This window comes from Schistocerca piceifrons, chromosome 3 (genome assembly GCF_021461385.2).
Source record: "Schistocerca piceifrons isolate TAMUIC-IGC-003096 chromosome 3, iqSchPice1.1, whole genome shotgun sequence".
Lineage (NCBI taxonomy): Eukaryota > Metazoa > Arthropoda > Insecta > Orthoptera > Acrididae > Schistocerca > Schistocerca piceifrons.
Window position 1 is genome coordinate 106,416,438 of NC_060140.1, and position 22,502 is coordinate 106,438,939.

The 22,502-nt window shown below is 38.8% G+C and overlaps 1 protein-coding gene across 1 annotated transcript in view; it reads right to left on the bottom strand.

The window, feature by feature from the left end:
* Positions 1–22,502, bottom strand: part of LOC124788429 — a 44,156-nt gene that overhangs the window by 17,351 nt on the left and 4,303 nt on the right. The window contains exon 4 of the mRNA XM_047255699.1: positions 13,671–14,064. Coding sequence (XP_047111655.1) covers positions 13,671–14,064 — 394 coding nt within the window. The remainder of the gene's footprint in view (positions 1–13,670; positions 14,065–22,502) is intronic.

Sequence of the window (22,502 nt, forward strand, 5' to 3'; positions counted from 1 at the left end):
TCAAAAGTGAGTCTAATTAATTTTATTTTATTCCTTACAACTTGGTGAATGTACAGACATAGATAGAGAAGCAAATCTGTTGGTTTTCACCCGCTTTGAGTGTAATGAGACAATCTGTGAGGCACTTTTGCTCTGTACGGAGATTCTTCGAACAATGATAGGAGATATGTTTTGTGCACTTAATGAGTTCACGATATTACATGGAATAAATGTGTAGCTACCACTCTGGATGGCCCACATACTTTTACTGGTTTGAAGACATGCCTAATGGCTTGGGTGAAACCTTTAGCACCAGAAGTAAAGTGTACTCACTGTTTCATACACAGAGAAGCTTTAGTAGCAAGAAAAATGCCTGAGGATTTGAAATGTGTTTTGGATGAAGTTACAAAACTTTTTAATTTCATTAAATCACAGTTTTATGTGAAGAATTTGGCAATGAACATACTGAAATGCACTGGTTGTCAAGAGGGAAAGCTTCATGTCATTTTTTTCAGCTGCGTGATGAAGTGTGCTTGTTTCTTTTAGACAAACAACATTCTTTTTCAAGCAACAAATTGTGGGATTTTGATTGGTTGTGTAAAGTGGCCTATTTAATGGATATTTTCTACTTTCTCAACGAACTTCATATAGACCTACAAGGAAGAAATGTTAATAACTACCAGGTTCAAGAGTAAAGTTGAAGCTACAATTAAGAAACTGTAGCTGTGAGCAGTACAAGTACAAAACAATAATCATACACTATTTGCAGTACTCAAGTATTTCACTGATTCTTCAGGTGAACAACTTTCTGCTGAACTTCACCAAACACCTGTAGGACACTTTAGCTGCAAGTTTTTCGGGAATATTTCCCTGTTCCACAACCTGGTTATTGTTGGATTGAAAATCCTTCTTCTAATGTAGAAATCCATGACATACAAGGAATGACTGTCTCTGACACAGAACAAGAACAGCCATTAGAACTACCATGCGATACTTCATGGAAGCACATTTTCAAAGAAAATGAACTTAGTAGTTTTTGGTTGTGTGTGTACTGTGAGTGTGAAGAATTGTCTAAAAAGCTTTGCAACACTTGAGGCCTTTCCCTATTAGTTATTTATGTGACCAGACCTTTTCTGTTCTCTGCAGTATTAATACCTTAAAGTGAATTTTCTTAATGTGGAATCGGACCTAGAACTGATGGTGACAAAACCTATTCCAGATTTCACTGGAATTATGGAAACCCCCCCTCCCTCCCCCACACACACACACAAATTTTTGATTACCATACTTATTGTACTCTGCTGTACTGTATTACTATATTACTGTACTGTTACCGTACTGTAATTTATAATATTTTGAAATGAAATTTTGTTCACCAGGCAACGATAGAGTATCTTAAGGATAAATTACTTATTGAATCATTTTTCTCGATCTTTTTCTTGTCATTGGTAACTCTAATTAGTACATTTTTTTAAATACCATGTGAAATTTTAGATAGCTTGTCCACAGATCACTTTCCACATAAAAAGGGGGTCTGAGTTATCAGAAAGTTTGAGAACCACTGGTCTAGACTGTTTTCAGCCAAGTTCTATATTGATTGGCGGCTCCATGGAGTGCTGTGAGCACAACGACCATATATGTTAAATTAAAAGGAGGTCAGCGTTGGCCGTAATATTGATGTTTTATTGATGGCAGAATCGATTTTCGATCACATAGTTATCACCTTCAGTGAGGATATGTACAAGAAGCGATAACAACATTGTGATCACTTCTCAGTTTTGGTTATTGATAACTTGATACCAGTGTCTGAGTTTAATTTGTACATATCAGCACTGAAGATGATAACTATGTGATCAAAAATAGATTCTGCCATCAATAAAACATCAATATTATGGCCAACGCTGACCCTCCTTTTAATTTTTAAGTTCTATATTGCTACACTGTTGTCTAAACCATTTGATTGTTACTGGTGTTTGCATGAGCTTATGATTTTGGTCAAATGAGTAATTCAGAAAAGCTTAGAGAAACCAAGAATGAAGAGCGAGAAATTTCAGATTCTGGTTCAGAATATCATCCATCCAAAAGCGAGTCTAATGAAGAATATGAGCAACAGCAATCACATGGCAGAAAATCACAGAGAGAAGATAGAAGACAGTAGGGAATGGCAATTGAGTCTCAATGTAGACAAGTGTAATGTGCTGTGGATACATAGAAATAAGGATCCTTTATCATTCAACTACAATACAGCTGGTCAGCAACTAGAAACAGTTAATTCCATAAATTATCTGGGAGTAGGCATTAGGAGTGATTTAAAATGGAATGATCATATAAAGTTGATCGTCGGTAAATCAGATGCCAGACTGAGATTCATTGGAAGAATCCTAAGGAAATGCAATCTGAAAACAAAGGAAGTAGGTTACAGCACACTTGTTCGCTCACTGATTGAATACTACTCACCAGTGTGGGATTCGTACCAGATACGGTTGATAGAAGAGATAGAGAAGATCCAACGGAGAGCAGGACGCTTTGTTACAAGATCATTTAGTAATCGCGAAAGTGTTACGGAGATGATAGTTAAACTCCAGTGGAAGACTCTGCACGAGAGACGCTCAGTAGCTCGGTACTGGCTTTTGTTGAAGTTTTGAGAACATACCTTCACCGAGGAGTCAAGCAGTATATTACTCCCTCCTACGTATATCTCGCGAAGAGACCATGAGGATAAAATCTGAGAGATTAGAGCCCACACAGAAGCATACCAACAATCTTTCTTTCCACGAGCAATACGAGACTGAAATAGAAGGGAGAACCGACAGAGGTACTCAAAGTACCCTCCGCTACACGCCATCAGGTGGCTTGCGGAGTATGGATGTAGAGGTAGATGTAGATGTAGATGAAAGTGAAAAGGAATTGAGGTGAAGCATACTATACCTAGAAAACGTAAATCACTTTCTGCTAAGGTCTTCTGTAATGATGATTGCCACTGTACACTACAATGTGCTTCAAAAATAATTGAAGAAGAAATTAAATTAATTTTTGATTGTTGGAGGAAAATGTATCTTTTATCTCTCAAAATGTCTAGATAGGCACTGATCAAATCAGAATCTCCTGCAGCAAGAAGACCACAAATAGTAACTTGACCTCAAAAGGCTATATTAATGAATATATCTCACAAAAGACGCCTGGAAGGTGTCCACGGGTTGCGCAGCATACCCATAGGCCGCCACCGCCGCCACCACGGCGTGCACCACTCACCACCATGCCTGACTCTCGAACACTAATCTGCTGGTAGTCAGTTGTGCACGTGTTTCCCCAGAGTTAAAGCATAAACAACACTGCCAACTGATTAATTTAAGTTTAGATTTATTTACAGTAGGTGCCAAAAATGATGTTCCTCTGTGGTATGAGCAGTATGACATCTGTACATGTTAGCAAACACGTGATGAATTTCGGTAGTCGAAATCTGGGAAATGACTAGCCAAACTCTGCCTTCCAACTCCCTGAGCATACGGGGATTTGTTGTGCAGACCCTGTCCTTTACCATTTCCAAAAAATAAAAGTCACATGGATTTAGATCTGGAGAACAAGAATACCAGTCAACTACCCAGTCATCAAAAACACTTTGTATTGCTGTCATAGAAGCACTGGTGATGTGTGGTCTACATCTACATCTACATTTATACTCCGCAAGCCACCCAACGGTGTGTGGCGGAGGGCTCCCTGGTCTTGTGGTCTTGCATTGTCCCGTATGAAATAGCCATACATCTTTATGTTAGGTCATAGCTCTAAAAAAAAGTGCAGTATATTGTTCACATAGCTGTCAGATCATATTGTTTTGTGGAAAAAGTTTGATCCAATAATTTTTCATGCACTAACCACACACCGCACTCCTGTTTTACATCATGCAGAGGTTGTTGATGTAATTCATGAGGATTTTCGGGGCTTTGATGTCAGTTGTTCTGAGAATTTACGTACCCTGACAAATACAGCCATGCTTCATCAGAAAGAAAAGCATCTCTGGATAAACTTCCCCATCATGCACAGACTGTAACAGCCAGCTGCAATAATGACATCGAGCAACGGTATCTCAGTCCTTCAGTTGACGCATTACTGTTACGAGGTTTGACCGGAAAATACGTATAAAAGTTGAATATTAACTTTATTTATTATTTATTTATTTATTTATTTATTTATTATTACAATATGGTCTCCTTCAAAGTACTCGCCCTGAGACGCGATACACTTCTGCCAACACCGTTTCCACTGTGGATAACATTGCTGAAAGTCTTAGCTGTGATGTTCAGTTGCCGTGTCGTTTCCGCCTTGATGGCTTCCACATCTCCCAAGTGCCGCCCCCGAAGCACCATTTTGCATTTCGAGAACATGAAGAAGTCACATGGGGCTAAATCGGGTGAATAAGGCGGGTGGTCTGTCACAGTGATTGACCTTCGGGCCAAAAACTCACGCACAATGAGCGAAGTGTGAGCACGCGCATTGTCGTGATGAACGATCCACCTGCCCCCTTTTGCCAACTCCGGTCAAACTCGGGCCACATGAGCTCTGAGACGTCTCAGAACTTCAACGTAAAAATTTCCGTTCACTCCATGGCCGGGAGGGACAAATTCTTTGTCAACATGCCCCTAGAATCAAAGAAAACAATCAACATTGTCTTCACATTGGACCTTGATTTTCGCGACTTTTTTGTTCTCGGTCCTCCTCCTAGTTTCCATTCCTTGCTTCGAGATTTGAGCTCCACATCAAATTCGTAAAACCAGGAATCGTCTCCAGTGATGACTCAGTTGAGAAAGTCCCCTCGTTCCTCTGCTTCCAACCAATCCTCACAGCAATCAACCCTCTTTGCTTTCTGTTCTGGCATCAAGAGCTTCGGTACGATTTTCGCACACAATTTCTTCATTTCAAGTTTTTGTGTCAGGATTTCGTGAATGAATGTTTTGAGGATTGACAGCTCGTCAGCAATCATTCTGACTGTCAATCTACGGTCTTTAAGAACACAAGCCCAAATTCGTTCAACATTTGCATCGGAACTCGATGTCGACGAACGTCCTGGGCGAGGGTCATCGTTCACTACTTCTCGCCCATCCCGGAACCTTTTTAACCACTTGTTCACGGTTGGTTCCTTCAGAGAATTGTCCCCGTAAACCTGTTTCAAACACTCAAAAATCTCACGACCATTCTTGCCTAGCTTTGCATGAAACTTGATGTTGACACGCTGTTCCTCAATCAGAGAGAGCTCCATGCCGACGGCAGGTGAAAAAGGGTAACTGTCAACAAGCTGCCGCACACTCCCACCTTCACGCAGAGTGCTCTGACTCGAACTGAGCATTGATGGGACTGATTACAGCAGTAGTCCCACCTGGCGGTGACTGCAACTTGTAACATAAAGACATTATTGAACTTTTATACGTATTTTCCGGACAAGCCTCGTATTTTGTTTGGTTTCAATTTGAGTTTGTGCGCAACTTTGTGAGTGGATGCTCTTGACACACAAGCCTGAAGAGGCAAAGGGCACAGAGATTTTCTTGGATTTCTTTCCAAGTCCTCCCCTATTTTGTCTAATTTATTTTCGGTTAAAATACTATGTTCTCTAGGCCTTTGTTTGTGTAACATAGATCCAGTCTCTTGAAATTTCTTCACTAATCTGCATATCGCTGAATCACTGGGAATGTGCACACGGAGAAGTTTTCATATGAATTCATGCTGACACTCCATACACAATTCTGTTTTTGCATATTTCAACACCAGAAACACTCATTGATTCTTTGTGTAAACCATACCAAATGGAAACTCGACAGAAAACTCAAAACAAAACACCCAAACACTCAGTCGCACAGCATAGAAGACAAGCGCGCGGTGTTTCAGTCTGAGGACCAGGCCCAGCGACATAAGGGCAGGGAAAGCCCCAGACTTGGCACAGCTGCAATAATGACGTCTAACAACAATATCTGAAGTGATTAAATTTGACATAAAACTCAAAAGAAAACACCAGTTCACTCAGTCACACAGTGTAGGGGAAAAGCACCAAGTACTGGTGTCTGATAACTACACACAGTGACAACCGCCCGACATAGCAGCAAAAGCCGGCAAACACGCTGCATGACATACAGAGCCCTCCCAGGCATCTTTCGTGAGACATCCTGTACTATTTATATGTACGGAATTATTCAGTTAGAAGTCTGTAAAAAGTATTTTTTGACAACTTTTCAAATTTTTTATGGCTGGATGATTGACGTACACAAAAAGTAAAGAAAGGAGAGGACTCGGATACTGTTTTAAGAGGTCATTATAAACTTCCCAATAAAGCTCCAAAAAGTACAGTTAGTTGGTTGGTTGGTTCATTTGTTTGGGGAAGTGGACCAAACAGCAAGATCATTGGTCCCATCAGATTAGGGAAGGATGGGGAACGAAGTCGGCTGTGCCCTTTCAAAGGCACCATCCTGACACTTGCCTGAAGCGATTTAGGGAAATCACGGAAAATCTTAATCAGGATGGGAGGACACAGGATTGAACCGTCGTCCTCCTGAATGCGAGTCCAGTGTGCTAACCATTGTGACACATCACTCGATATAGTACAGTTAGTCTTATTCATTTCCACATAACAGTTTCCCATGTCATCAGTCACATTATTCTCAGTTCATTTGAGTCATAAATTGAGCATCAGAGTTATGTACAATTCATACAAAGAAAAATGTGTTGAAGACAACATTAAACCTTTGTCAGAGGCTTTTTATGGAAAGATTTTTAATCACAATTTCAATCTAAAGTTTTCATCCATTAAAAAGAGATAAATGTGCGTATTTTTCAGGTGTAGATATCAGTTGCTGTAGGAGGAAACAAAAAAAAAACGCAGTTAGAAGTGCAACACAAACTACATTTACAGAGCGCCAAATCTGCACAACATTCAATAAAAATGCATAAGGAATTATCAAAACCTAACTCCGAAAATGTTTATGCTTTTACATGTGATCTGGAAAAAGCCTTGGCAATTTCAAAGCAACATGTTCAGTAGCATATTACAAACACAATTTATGTTGTTACCACCTAGGCTGCCACAACCTCAGAATTAACTCTGCTTTCACACTTGAATGGAGCAAAATTATAGCTTTGCGAGGATCAAACGAAATATCATCTTGCTTAATGAAACACTTAAAAGAAGTGGCTAGTACAAGAAAACACATAATAATGTACAGTCATGCTAGCACATGACAAAATAGAAATTTTACAATGGCACATTCCTGATTGAAACTTGTGACAGATCCACTACTTCAAATGGTTGTTCTTGACCATATTTTGATGACAAGTGGACACTCTTATCTGCCAAACAATGCTGATTTAGACTCTGTGGGAGCCAGACAATGGGAAAACTATCTACACACCATCAGACTGGTATAAAATCATTGCTCACTCACAAAGAAAAACTCCATTTACAGTAGTGCAGATGAAGCAAGAATTTGTATCATAGGTAACTTTGGAGAAGGCAGTAGATACTTGCAAAACTAATGAATTAAAGTGTCCAGCAACTTAGCTACAAATTCAGTGGTTGGAGTACAGAAGATATGAACCTAAGAAGATACATTACAAGACAACTTTGAATACTGATATGAAGTTTTTCGCCTTTTGCACACAGTCACAGTTAAAACACTACAAGTCTCTCCTCTCAAGTTGAGTTGTCACACTGCCATTGCCAACTTGATATTGAAAATAAAATGGCAAAAGGAAAGGCCACATAAAGACATGAAGTCCTGGGAAGCCCTGTTCATAGAGTGGTCCACAGCTATTATTCCTCCATGTACCACTGTAAGCCTCTTCAGTCACAAAACAACATATCAGGTAACGCTGCATGTGTAAGAAAGCTTCTGGTATAGGCAATTTGAGCAGTCAGGATCATTATGGTGGATCGATATCTCCCAAACCCAAAATGAAAGCGACTGAGATGCTGCCTGAATTCTGAGATCCAGACAGGGTAGCAGTTGATCATCTGTTCCAGTGTCATATCCACGCAACCGATGAGGGCAACACTATGATAGCTACTAATGCATATCATGTTGTCCCCAAGGTTAATGACAGGAACTGAACTAGCTTCCTTTCATTAGTCAGGTAATTGTCCTGGCACAGAGATAGACTTTGAAAAAAGTGCACTGAGAATTTCTTTACTTCTTCTGTCAAGATGCTGCACTATACTATAATGGATCCTATCATGACCTGGTGAGGTTTCACAGGCTAAAGACAATCAGCTCCAACAAAGAGTGGGGTCACTGTATGCTCCATCAACAGTACACTTGAATTCCCAACTGTCCCATTATGGGGCACTACAAAGATGGCTGCTGTGTGGCAGTGATAACTCTGACAAAATGTTCTGTACTGTTTGAGCTAGTTTGTCTGGAGATTCCCATTTCACATTACAACAGCAGCAATTAGGCACCATCCTTCTCTCCCAGAAAAACTCCTGTGGATCTTCCACCCAACTTGATGGAATGTTTATGGTGTTTGGAAACTGTTCACATGATCTCTTTCTGCTCTCCTTAATAATATGACGATATTTCATCCATACTTTTTCAAAGACTGCAAGGTTTTGCACAAATGGTCAGCTCTTGATGCTAGGTGGAGTCATCTGTAAGCTCGATTGTGAAGCAGGCCTTGTCACTCTTATAATCTCAAATCATAACTTCCCCTTAGTGGTCACAGTTGTTATGATGTTTTGAACTCAAGAAACATGCAGCAGTTAATTCAGAAATCTTGAAGTGAAAAATGTGATCGCTTGATACTTTGCCTTCAGTGGACTTTCAGTCATAAGTTACTGTACGCAAAATGCACTCATCATACTGAAATTATTTTTAAGGGTGGAAGGAGAGCCCTGTCTCATTACAATGTGGAGTAAATACAATTTTTTAGTCGTGGCACACAGCATTACACCACAGTCTAAGTTGTCTCCATAGGCTCAGCATAATTCATTTGTGTGTTCCGTGTTTCTGTTTCTGTTTCATATCCAATTTATCAGGTTAATCACAACCACAATCTATGCAGGCATTACACTTGCAGTGTACTGTAACAAGATTAAATGAAAGTGTCTGCTGTGTGACACAGTAGTGCAAAAGTAAAGCACTGGACTCGTAATGGATAGGTTTCGAGTTAAAACAATAATCAAACTTTTTTGACTTTATTTTTATTTTTCTCTAAGAAAATTACATTCTGGCAGTAATGCAGTCATAAAATTAACAGCTCTCATTTTAGTTACTGTAATCATTGCATCTGTGCAATAAACTAATTGCATGAACACAAAATTCTGAGAATTTATATAAATCATGGTCCATGTTGTTGAACAATGTACTCAAATGTTATGGAGCTCTGTCTTAGCTAAATGCATAAAGAATTGGAATGTATGGATCATTCTCTAGCTCTTGTTGACATCAAAGAGCCGTCTCAAACTTGAAGTCACTGACAAAGACAAGCGTTTGCCATCAGCGCCACAGAAGACATGAGGAGAACTCAACAAATAATTATGTCGTATTCTTTGATGGGTTAGTGTATGTGGTGATTGTAAAAAAGACCACTGAACAGTTGAATATAGATTGCTATGCACATTCAGGTATTGGACTCGCTTGAGACTAGAGACTTTTGAATTACTTCATGTCTTGGCTATGAACGAAGCAAGACACATGTACGGTACTTAAATATGTGTAAATGAGTCTAACATGTAAGGAATAAGTTAGCTTGCAGAAGTTACTATCTGTGAAAGTTGAAAATATAAAGTTATTGAACTTAAAACTATTATACGAGTACCACGATTATTTCAAAGGTAGAGAAGTATTTTAATAAATTCCCTTAACTATAGATTTCGGAGAAGCAGCTTGTGGGAGATCGACGTAGCTGATTACCCAGACAAGAGGATCGGCTACACACAACGTGCAAGTTAACTGAATTGAGAGATGTGTGTGCCTTGCAACCCAATACCACACTGTCTCTTATCGTCCAAAAAAATGTTAGAACATGGCGACCTAAGTGACAAGACCTGAAGAAAACGGGAACTGAAAGACAGAAACGGCAAGAAGATATTAGGCGTTGCCATAGCAATCAAGCATAACAACATACGAAAACTGTTTCCAGTAACCGTACTGAGTCCAATAAACAAATGGAATAAAGTTGTGAGTGCAATGTTGTAAAAGACGTGAGAAAGTAATAGCAGAGAAAACTGGAGAGAAGACCTCAACTTTTCGACTAAGAAGATCGGGTGTCAAGAGTAAGCAGGCTTCACACACGTACATCACGCCGATGCAGTAACCAGCCACCGACACCGACTACACCAGCTGGTGCTCACCGGTGCTGAATCTGCAGCCACTCGCCGACGACAACGCTGAAACCAACGTCCGACACTGCCGACGCCATTGCTGTCCACCAGCGCTGATTACACATCTGCTCACCAATGCAGCTAGAACTCTAAACCAGGTGAGCAAAAACCACTAATTACTTGATAAAAGTTGAGGGGACAGATGAATGATAAACTGGTATTATAGTTATGTTCTCAGTGGTGAATTTTCTTTAGATGATTGCCAGGTCTGAGATCAATAAAATTATGGATCAAGAACAGCAACAAACTTCAGAGCCAGCCGTGGCAATGACTGTAACAAAGGAAATGCCAGACTGGACTGAGGTAGGAAATTTAATTAAAGCACCAAGTCTTAAATTAAATAACCAAAGAACAGAGTCAAATTGCAACTTTAAATGAAAAATTAAATGCACAGAGTGCAAATTCCAACACTTTAAGACAAGAACTAAATTCTAGATCGGATGACCAGATGGCTGATTCAGCCACTCTAAGTGAAAAACTAGAAGCACAAATTGTAACTTTAAGTGAAAAATTGAATGCTCAGAATGAAGCTCTAAGGAGAGAAATAGGTTTAGTACATTCTAGTTTAAATGCTCAGAGTGAAACCTTGAACAGTGAAGCAGCAATTATACTTCTATTAAAGATTGAATTTGACTCTTTAAATGATAAGGTAGAAAATCTGAAGTTAGATATAAAGAGTAACTCACTAGTTCTTTGAATGCTCTTGTAAATCAACTGTTCACTGACTTTAATCAGAGACAGTATGAAACTTTAAATATTCAAACAACAAATATAGGTTTGTTGCCCATCAAACTAGACGCTCAAAGTAAAGAATATAGAAATCGATGCGAAGGCATAGTTACTTTGGAGGCTGAATGCGACATCAAATATAATAACAATAATGTAGGATCTGAATTTCGTAAAAAATTGAAATTTTGTAAAAATGTATGTAATATTAAATTTAATTCTGTAGCACAGGAAATGAATACTTTGGAAGAGAGCACAGATCAGCCTAAGGAATTAATATCGATTATTCAGTCGAAAATTCCAGGTGTTAGTATACAAGCAGTTACTACATGAGCTGTCAGTTCGCGAGTAAATAATGTAGAACAAAATTTCAGAGAAAAAATTGTCAACTTTGACATTATAAATGTAGTAGTCTGGCAAAACCACTTGCGCTAATTATTGATCGAGAAATGGCCGAGAGTATAATCTCCAGAAAAGGTTGCGACTGTTGCTTTTTTCCAAACCTAATGATACTAACAAGGTTATAGACGACTCGTGGAAAGAATACAAACTTGTCCAGTACAGATTAGAACATAAAATAATTTTACCTAATGTTGTTTTACCTAGTAAAGTGGTGATTGTTTTGTTGTGGGGAGACTTTCACACAAAATTTAACAAGAAGTATTGGTCCGTGAATAATCAAGTGAGGTTAATACCAGATTCATGGGATCCGGGCGGAGTCACATCTGTCTCCCAGGGATATTAACATTCTGTGTTAACGGATGGAGTGACGACTGTCGGATCCCTAGTTGTTTTCAGTGTTTCTTCTGTACTATTTTTTCCTGTGCCGAATTCCCTTCAAATCTTAAACTATTCTGTAATCTATTCTTGAATTCTTATACTATCCTGTTATCCTATTGCTTCTGCATCCTTGTCTTTACTTGGCTGACAAGCAACAGCTGCTGAAAGTCATTGATATCAAGGCCATACTGCTTCTTGTAGTAATAGCAATAAGTGATTGCATCACTATTCGTGGTCTCAAATGAGTTACATGAGCTGGTCCAGGCTATGTAATCAATGTGATAAATTTTGTTGTTATATCAAGTCAGGACAGAAGCATCTATTAATGTTTTCATAATATGCTACTTAGAAGCAGTCAGATTACATCCAGAACAGTCTGTGTTCTCAGTACTTGGTTGTTAGTACCAAATAAGTATTTAAGTCACCTGCGCGCTCCGCTCCAGTCAGCGGTGGTCTTGAATCCCAGCATCAGCATATAGTTAGGTCTTAATTTGGCCTGAGCTATTCTTGGAGGGGAATCAAGGAATATTAGATTAATAGAAAATGGAATTTTATATGACTCATTACATAATTGTGATAACATGATGCATAATTTTTACGCTTTGTGAGATACAATGTAAATGTGAGGGTTTGTAACACTTTTGGAAGGGATGGGTAGTGCAAGTACAAGCATGACTAACACTAATCACACACCTCACCTATCAGACAACCCTCACACACAAGTGTAACTGATTCTTCACCATTTGCAGTTCCATAGGTGTCGCTAAGATTTTTCTTCGGGGGCTTCAAAGGTGAATGTGAGAATGTCCGTTCTGTAGGAGACATTTAACATCATACCTCCTCCGGCTTCTCACTCAAGTACCCGGCAAGGTAGGGATCCTGGGGAAAGGGGGTGGGAAGGGTTTTCCTGTCTTTGGGGCTATTTTCTTTCTCTTCTTCAATCTTAGCAACCAGTTCTACTTTTTCTTTCTTACTTCTCATTTGAGTAATGGTCTATCTTTCCCTCTCTCCATATGCATATACTTCTATTGCTGAAGTCCTTCTTATTTTCCATGGTTTCCAATAACCTTCAACTTATTTCATACAAGTAAGCCGAAGAATAAGGATACACAAGCACACATCTACATACACACAAAGATATACTTAAGCACAGACAGAAGAATTACGAATTAGGAACCTGAAGCATGTCAAAACCACCAAGAGATTTGGGGAATAAAAATATATGTACATCTGAGTCGATGCACTTATTACATTGTTGACATGTGACGCGGTGAAGAATGCTGCCACACAAGCGACAGCAGGATCTAGAAAACAGTAATCACTAACTGATACAACTTTACTGCTCATATATCTATCACAAATTGTTTCATTTCACATTCTCCTGATATATAACTTCAAGGATATGAGCAACAGGTCACAAAAGTAAAGGACACACAATGAAACTGGGAACTAATCACTCTAATGTATTAAAAATGTCATTTTGTTGATAGTAAAGACAAAAAGATAAAAATGGTTTAACAGGAGCTCAAAGGCTCCATGCAACTAGAACAGATAGCAATAAAAGTGACAGATAAGTGAGGAGAAAGAGTTCCGTTATTACCACAAGTTATTTATAATTTCTTAAATACACAAGTTATTTATAATCAAACTAGACAATAAATCCAATCAACTACCACCAAAAAGAGAATGAACTCAGAAAAATCAGAACATCCCCTCATACATTCTACTAATCATGGTGCAGGCAGTTACACCTAACAACACAGACATTTGTATAATCTACAGCTAATTACATGCACAGAATATACCATATATTCCTTATGCTCACCTTGTAAGAGCTGCTATTGGCAACTTTGCAGCACGGGAGACCAGTAATGGAAGAGGCACAACCCTAGTTGACAACACTGGCATGACTGTGCCATTGGTAAAAATAAGTGTGCCAGGTCCCACAGTAGAACTGTTAGCAGGGGCAATAACTGAATGTGCTACAGGTGCACTCACTGTTACCACAGTATTTGGTACTTTCTTTAATTTTTTCTTGATCTTGACACTGGATTTAATTCTGCTCTTTGTAGAGGCCTGTACAATGTCACTCCTTACATTTCCTTCAGTATTAGTTGATGGCTGTGGAATGGGCTCTACATTTATTACATTTTCCTTGGTCTTCTGTCCACTCGTCCTACTGTTGTTCTTCTTCTTCTTCACATTGTTACCAAATTTTTCTGAAAAAGATTATTAGTTAAGAAACTTGAAACAAGTTTAATCCAAAACATGAAGAAATATGACCTCAACTGCTCTCTCTCTCTCTCTCTCTCTTTCTCTCTGTGTGTGTGTGTGTGTGTGTGTGTGTACGTGTGTACGTGTGTGTGTGTGTGTGTGTGTGTGTGTGTGTGCACGCGTGCGCGTGTGTGTGACTAAAGGGAATGGGCACCAGCAGTCTATGACACATGTCCACACAAAAACAAATCATTCATAGTTCATTTATGTGGCAATAACCTCATACTGACTGCAAAACGAGCCATATGATTTACCTATGCCATGCCCAGAAAAGAGGCACACATTTCCGACTCCAACAACAACTCCTTCACTGCCGATGCCTCTGCAGCAATAAATTTACTTACCCAAGGTCTTTTGACAATAGGATGGCGTTTTCCTAATCAACTTCATGTGCCACATGATTAACTATAAAATCACTCCACTATTTGTACTGCAACTTCAAAACTGTAAGAGCGTTATGTATGACATCAGTAACACAGTGACTTTTATTGTTTATAGTTTCTTTGACTTTAGAGCATATATGAGTATTTTTGTCTGTTCTTAATAAATGTGATTCGGAAAAGCAGGTCTTGTTTTTTATGTGTGCTATGCATATCTTAGATTCCTTTGAATTTTTTTTAAAAAATCTGTCTTACACCCAGACCACAGACAATTTTTCCCTCCCCACTACTCACTCTCTCCTCTTCCACTTCCAATTTCCCCCCCCCCCCCCCCCCCCCCACACACACACACACACAATTGAAAGTAGTAAAGTTAGAGTTTAACATTACATCAACACTGAAAGCATTAAAGGTGGAGTAATAATACTACATACTCTAAATAATGGCGCAGACTCTTAACCACAGTGCCATTTACTTATCTTCTGAAGGAGAATTAGTTGACCAATTTTGAAATCCCACTATTTCAATGTCCCTTGCTGGCTACACTTGAACATTGTTTTGCTAAGCACTGTTAAATATTTTACAATTTTATCCATGTATTCTTGGCGTCATATTGTTGTCTATGCCGACTACGGCTCGTTGTCTTGTGTCATTAAGCATGAGACCAACAAGCCAAATGTTTGAAATCTAATCATGGCTGGCTCATATACTCCTTTTTTAAATGCAAGAGCAAGCCAATGGGGTGTTCCCTGCTCCACAGAGCCAGATGTGCCTTGGCATTTTACAGCACTCAGTATAACTTTTTATCTCTGTCGAAATTATGTGTATGTGAAAAATACCAAGTTGCATCTTCGATCATGCTGTGACAGCTATCACCGGCCACTCTGGTATGTGTGTGGGATGCAAGGGGAGGTGTGCCTGTTGAATGTGTGTGCATTTTTCTTTTCTGAGATCTCTGGTAAGAAAGCTAGACAAAGAGCAGAAATTGGCAAATTGGATAGCAAAAAAACATACAAAAGGTGGTCAGGACTTCATGTCTTCTAATTTATACATCTTTTAATTCACAAGAAAATGAAGTAAATCTGACACAGCATACAGCCACAACCTTTGAATGTTCACTTTTAAAATAATATACTTCTTTATGTATGACTTATAATAAAGTGAATAAATCTAAGTTTAAAACTGTGTATCATGAAAATTGATTTCCAGATTCTGAATGTTCTTGAACCTATTATGAGTTGGCAACAGAAGTTTGTATGATGTTACTTTTCTAAGTGAGAAACAGATACCTGTAATGAGACTTGCATATTGCTGTCATGGAATGGTTGTAAGTAATGAAAATAATTAATTACTCTTAAGTTTTAGACAATTAAGTTGTAGTTTTATTTGTAATTAGCTTTGATGTGGTCCATTATGCTTAAATGGAAAAGAAACAAAAGAGAAGGCACACATTTCTAATATGTACGTGAATTGAATATATATCCCAATCTCCTTCTCTACCCTTTCTTCGTCCATCTGCTCCTCCTTCCCACTCTCTCTGTCCATCACCTCCTTCCCCCTCTCTTTGTCCACCTTCTCTCACCCCCTTTCCATCTCCTCCTAATCCTCTCCCCCCTTTGCGTCCACCACCTCCAGGCCTCTTTCTCTGACCATCTTCTTCCCCCCCCCCCTCCTCTATCTACTCCTGCCCCATCGCTCTGTCCAGCCCCTACTTCCCGATTTCAATTTCCATTTCTTCCTACCTGTCTGTCCAACTCCTCTCTGCCCCCTCCCCCTCTGACCTTGACCCTTGTTTACTGTTACTGCAAATTCATATTCTGTAGTAGTATTCTAATCTTAAACAAATAAGCCATAAATGCAACTTTCCTGTTTGTTAACTATGTTTCACAATTGTATATTTTACATATTAAAAAATATATGGTCTGTATATGTCTAAATATTTGTTACAGTAATATGTACAAATAATTAGGTATCTAAAATCATGTCCATATTAGATGCAACGTTGTGTCAAAATTTCAAAGTAATCGGTCAAGATCTTTTGGCAATTAATAATTTTGAACAAAGCAGCATTTACATTTTAATATCATTTCCCCTTTTATTACATATATACCACATGGCATTCCAGAAAGTATATAAACACAAGTGTTCGAATGCTACGTTGTGGTAAAATTTCTAAGCAATCCATGAAGAACTTTCAGAGATTGGAGATTTAGGAGCAAGGAACATCTACATTTGTACTTACATGGGAAATGTAAATGTTCCTACTCCCAAATCTCCGAAAGTTATTGACCGACTGCATCGAAATTTTGACGCAACATTCCACTGGTACACACATGTGCTTTTATTTACCTACTTTTTAAATCATGTAACACATAAATTTATATAAATTTAATAAGAGGGGAACACTTACAAAAAGATCTCAAAAAGTTACATACACATAAGTTATAAATCATATATTAAAGAATTACATAACTAAAATCGTGTCCATATTACAATTCAATGTTGTGTCAAAATTTCACAGCAATGTGTCAGGAACATTGGAGATAAATGATTATGAGCAAACGAACCTTTACATTTTCATTTACATAGATTTAAAGTCAACTGACTAACAAATATGTTCCTTTAAGAATTTACATTCAGATTCCATTGAACTTGTTTTAAAACTGAGTAAAATATTAATGTATGATATACCATATGGTGGGAAAAAATCTTGGAAGTGGCTAGCAGAAATTAAGGAGGAAGTAACCGCTGATATATGTTAAGAAATTGATGCCAGTGATGAAGTTGAAAGGTTCTGGTCCCTCCAGCATGTGTAAGTGTATGTGTGTGTGGGATGGTGGCAGTTGGGGGGGGGGGGGGGAGGAAGACATCAGAGGGACTCGCGTGTGGGAGCGTGGGGGGGGGGGGGGGGGGGGGGGGGGGGGGTGAGGGGAAGGACTTCAGAGGGACTCAATGATGAGGTTATCAGCATCCTTACAAAAACTAGCAGAAACGAATGTGGTTAAAATGTTGAAAATGTGGTAAAGGAAGCACAAAACAATCTGATATAAAACAGCACTCACTCTCTCCCATGGCCAACCACATTATGAGTCTAGCTCACAACCTATTAAAAATTGTTAGGTGTTCTAAAACAGCCAATTAAAACACATGTATGACAAGAGAGAAACTAAAATGGATAAAAACTAATATCTACATCCACAGCCTTACTCCGCAAGCCACCTGACAGCGTGTGGTGGAGGGAATATGTGACTGGCTGATCACTGACAAAAAATGTGGATGAGCCAGCCACCCTTACAACACATTAAAAATTTCTCCCTAAAATTTCAGGGAACAAATCGGACAGTCCAAAAAACTGTAAAAGTAGTACCACATTTATTCGATTGCCAGTTAAGATAAAGGGCAAATCTGTCTGGAAATGAGCTGCTGCCCTCTTGTCTGAATATAAAACACAGTCTACTAAAACATGGTACACTGTGATCTGTTCGCCACAAATGCCACTCACTGGAGGGTTCTCTCCTCTGAGGAATAAGCCATGTGTTATAGGGCTGTGTCCTATGCGAAATCGAATTAGAAGGACCTCACAATGTAGGTGGGGTTGGAAGGGGTACAACATGGTTGCGTTGTTGACTTCTCCAGACACAACTTACTGTCTTTCACCTCCAGTCAATCTTCTTCCATAGACACATTACTCCGTACATTGACAGTGAAGTAACAACATGTAAAGTGTAACTCTTCAGGCTTTCCCGGCGATCTAATGACATCTTGGGTTGTCGGGTGTTCTGCCGGATATCAGCGTCGTACTTGCACGATATTTCGGTCACGTAGCTCGAGACCTTCATCAGGTGCACCTGATGAAGGTCTCGAGCTACGTGACCGAAATATCGTGCAAGTACGACGCTGATATCCGGCAGAACACCCGACAACCCAAGATGTCAACATGTAAAGTGATGGGACACTGAACTATCTGAGGACTTTAACACACATCCTTGGCTGCTACACCCGCGATTTCATTTCCCTTAATAGCCACATGCCCTAGCACAAGCAGAATGACACCTCCATCCCCAGCCTTTGTAGGCTGGGGTGATATGATGGATTACTTTGTTGGTGTTACCTCCAGCAGACAGGCAAGGTAGTGACAGGGATGGGCTAATAGTGACAAAAACAAAGCAATAGATTTCATAAAGCTAAGTAAGCAAATGCTATCTTAGAAAGCCACAGTCTGGACAATTACAACATTCTGCTGCTCGACATAATGACGAACAAAAATCCTGAACATTTGTGATGGCAGTGTAGATCATGTGAACGAAAAACAAATACTATTCATGGTCCAATACCAAGTCCTTCAAAGCAGACATTATTTACTCATGGAAATTTGAGAGTTAAAAGTAAAACATTTATAGATGAAATCACTTGGTAGGAGAAGCATGTGCAGAAAGCTAATTCAGTGATAATCTTTGAATTATATAGGACCACTATCCAAAGTTGTGCAAAAATTACAGGAAAAATGTTAAGATCACAAATTCAAAAACTTTATTGGGAAACTAAAGAGGATACTTATAACTGTGTTGTCACTACTGTTGTAACAAGAAATAAATTTAATGCTATATATGGATTTCTACATCTGAATGATAATTCACAAATTGACTTATCTACTGAAGTGCATAAAGACTGACAGTTAAAATATGATGTTCAAAGAATTTTCTGAGCATATGGGTTCCACTTTCTCCTTGGACGAGGCCAGGGAACCATACTATGGGCAGAATTTGATGAAGCAGTTAAAATTTATGGAAACCAATCAGATTTACTTTTAAAGTTTGGTAGCTTGTAAAGTCCAATAGGTATCTAGACAAGTACTCATCCTATACAGAAAAGGTGATATATATGACTTGAGTCACCGAAAAGCTTTGGATAAATTTTGTTCCACCAAGAAGCTACATTTTCTTGACAATTACTTCAGTTCTTTGCCTCTGTTGTGTTCTATGACTCAGCTCAACTTTCTTGTTATTGGTATAATGAGGCCGAATGGCTTGGGAACCTTGCAAACTCAAAGAGATGCCCTTTATGCAATAGAAACTTCACAGACAAAAAGAAAAAACACTTGTGTCCTATTAGTTATTTTGTGGTGGTGTGCCTGAATAAAATCTTCTCAGTTTGCAGGCCATGTCACTTTAAATAGAAAAACTTGAGCTTTCAATGGCTGCTCTCATCATATGAAGCGCAGACGCAGCCTGTAGTCCAGCGTGAGCTGTTGTAGATGGTAGCAATGCATGTGTGTGTTTTCTTCTGCTTCTGAAGATGGATTTTTTTTGGCCAGAAGCTACAAGTTTCGCAGCCTTTTCATTGTGTCTGGCTGCAAGTCAACACCTCCTCTATATCGTGAGTAGCAATCTACCCTTGTCATATTGTTGTTAGATTTGAATATCTATATCATCTGTGTTGGGATCATCATCATTCTACCAATTTTTTCTGAATGTTTAGGGTCTGTGTTTTAGGTCTGCATCTTCCTCCATCTGTGGAGTGTACATGTGGGTGCAAGTATCTGCAGACTATTTTTCACATTTATTGACCTTTTCACAGGAGCATTTAGAAGTTTTTTCTTTTTTTCCTTGTTTTGTGTCTAAGGCTGAAAGATCTTCAGATGTTAAAAGTGCAGTGATATATACAGTTTCTTAACTTCAAAATCAACTATCTGCAGCATTCTGTTCTACTTCCTCAAAAAAAAAAAAAACACACACACACACACACACACAATGAAGCTCTGTTCTGTACAGAGTGCTTTTCTGAATAGTTCATTTAGGCTTGAGGAAATAAGTATAATGTACACAGCCCAGCAAGATACGGTTATTTTTCTGCCAAAAAAAGGTCTCATCTTAAGCTAGGTGACCTCAGCTTCATCATACTAAGGAAATACTAGAGAGGTGAAAGTTAATACAAAAAGAGTTTCCTCTCAAATTTTTTGTGTTATACTCTCCCCCTTCCTCTTTCATGTAAACTCACAATTGTTATTCTATTTTAGTTCTATGCACAAATCAAAACCCACACTGTAGTTAAGGGTACTGTGCATTTATTTTTATCAAATATTCTTCCCAAATTGTGTATGTCATTGTCACTTTCTCCAGATGAAGCCAGCTCAATCAGTAGGATCCATTACAGAGACACTGTACACTCCTGAGAGATCTCTAGCCTTAGTCTAAGGCATATTTCTGTGCCTAGTGTTTTGCCACCTAATGCTAGAGACATTATCAGAGGCTATAAAAACTTCATTAGGTGATTTTTTTTGAAGTCAAACAAACTCAGCAAGTGTAACTGTTTGAATTCAAAAACCAACAAATGTAGTCTTGATAAAATCTGAGGATGTCTCCAGCATTAGGAGACAAAGTGGCAGGTATTGTATACCTTCGACCATGGCCTAATGCTCATATAACTAAAATCATCAAACATTAAAGTTTGCTTCAAATAATCTGAGAAAACATGGAAAATAAAAAAAAAGGGTAGCCTAAGTGGAGGGGTTTTGAACTACACTCCTTGTATACACAAATCCAGTACCTTGACCATTGCACCAACTTTCTCACTTGTATCATTAGTTTCTGGGTAACAGTATGAGTAACTAGTCTCAACTTGTCTTTGAAGATATATCAAAGAAAGGCAAACCAACGTTTATAGAATTGCAGATCTAGAGAAAGAATTAGACAATAACTGGAATACATTCCTCGAAATACTGAAAGTAACAGGGACAGAATAAAGAGAGCAAAGGGTTATCTGCCACTTGAATTGAAACCAGACAGCAGTTATAAGACTCGAAGGATACGTAAGGGAAGCAGTAGTTAAGAAAGGAGTCAGAGTTGTGGCTATCTCCCCCATTAAACAACATGAGTAGGGTCGACAGAAGCGTCCGATACCACGCGTCGGCTTTGACCCGTGACGTAAGGGTGCTGTCGTGTGTGACGTCATGACGGCGCGGAGTTTGGTTTGAGTGTGGCTGTCTCCAGTTCTGTTTTATCTTATTTTATTTACTTTTCTGATCTGTTCGTTCTATCTCGTGAGGTTTTTTTTTAAATTTAAAAACACTTATTACTTATTTTAATTATCTGTTTCCTCCAATTTCTGTTTTAGTTTATTATATTTATCTTTTTGATCTGTTCGTTCTATCGCGTGAGATTTTTTTTTAAAAAAAGACAAAAAACACTAATCAGCTACTGAAGCATCTTTATCTTTTATGGGTTGCAGGGGTTACGGCCCCTGGGGAGGTGGGTGGGTATTCATGCATGGCTGTCTTCACTTACACGTTGTAGCTACGCAAGGCGTCTAAATTTGTTTATATTTAGTTTGCCCCCCACCCAAAAAACCCCATTTCCCGCACTTGTCCCGTTAGTGTCATTAGGCTTCTTGTGGAAAGTGTGTGTGTTTGTTTTTGTTTCCGCCATATTTGTGACGTCATGGGTCAAAGCAGACGGGCGGGATCGGACGCTTCCATATTTCCCATGAGTACAATGAGCATGCAATAAAGAAGAAATTTGGGAATAAAGTTACAAGTTCAGGAAGAAGAAACACAAACATTAAAATTCACTAATGACATGGTAATTCTGCCAGAGACTCAAGGGACTTTGAAGAGCAGCTAAACAGAATGAATTAAATCACAACGCAAAGGGAATTACACTAGGAAATGGGACACTAAAAGTAGTTGATGAATACTGTAACTATTTGAGCAGCAAAATAACTGATGTCGCCAGGAGTAAAGAGAATAGCAAAGGCAGAAAGGCAACAGCAAGAGAAACACTTTTGAAACAGAGAAATTTGCTAACATCTAACATAAATTTGAACATTTCAAAGTCTTTTCTGGAAATATTTGTTTGGAATGTAGCCTTGTATAAAAGTGAAATGTGGACAATAAACAATTCAGACAAGGAGACAGTAGAAGCTTTTGAAATATGACACTATATAAGAACACTGAAGATTAACATATCCTGAGACATCATGGAATTGACGATTTGGTAAAGAATGGA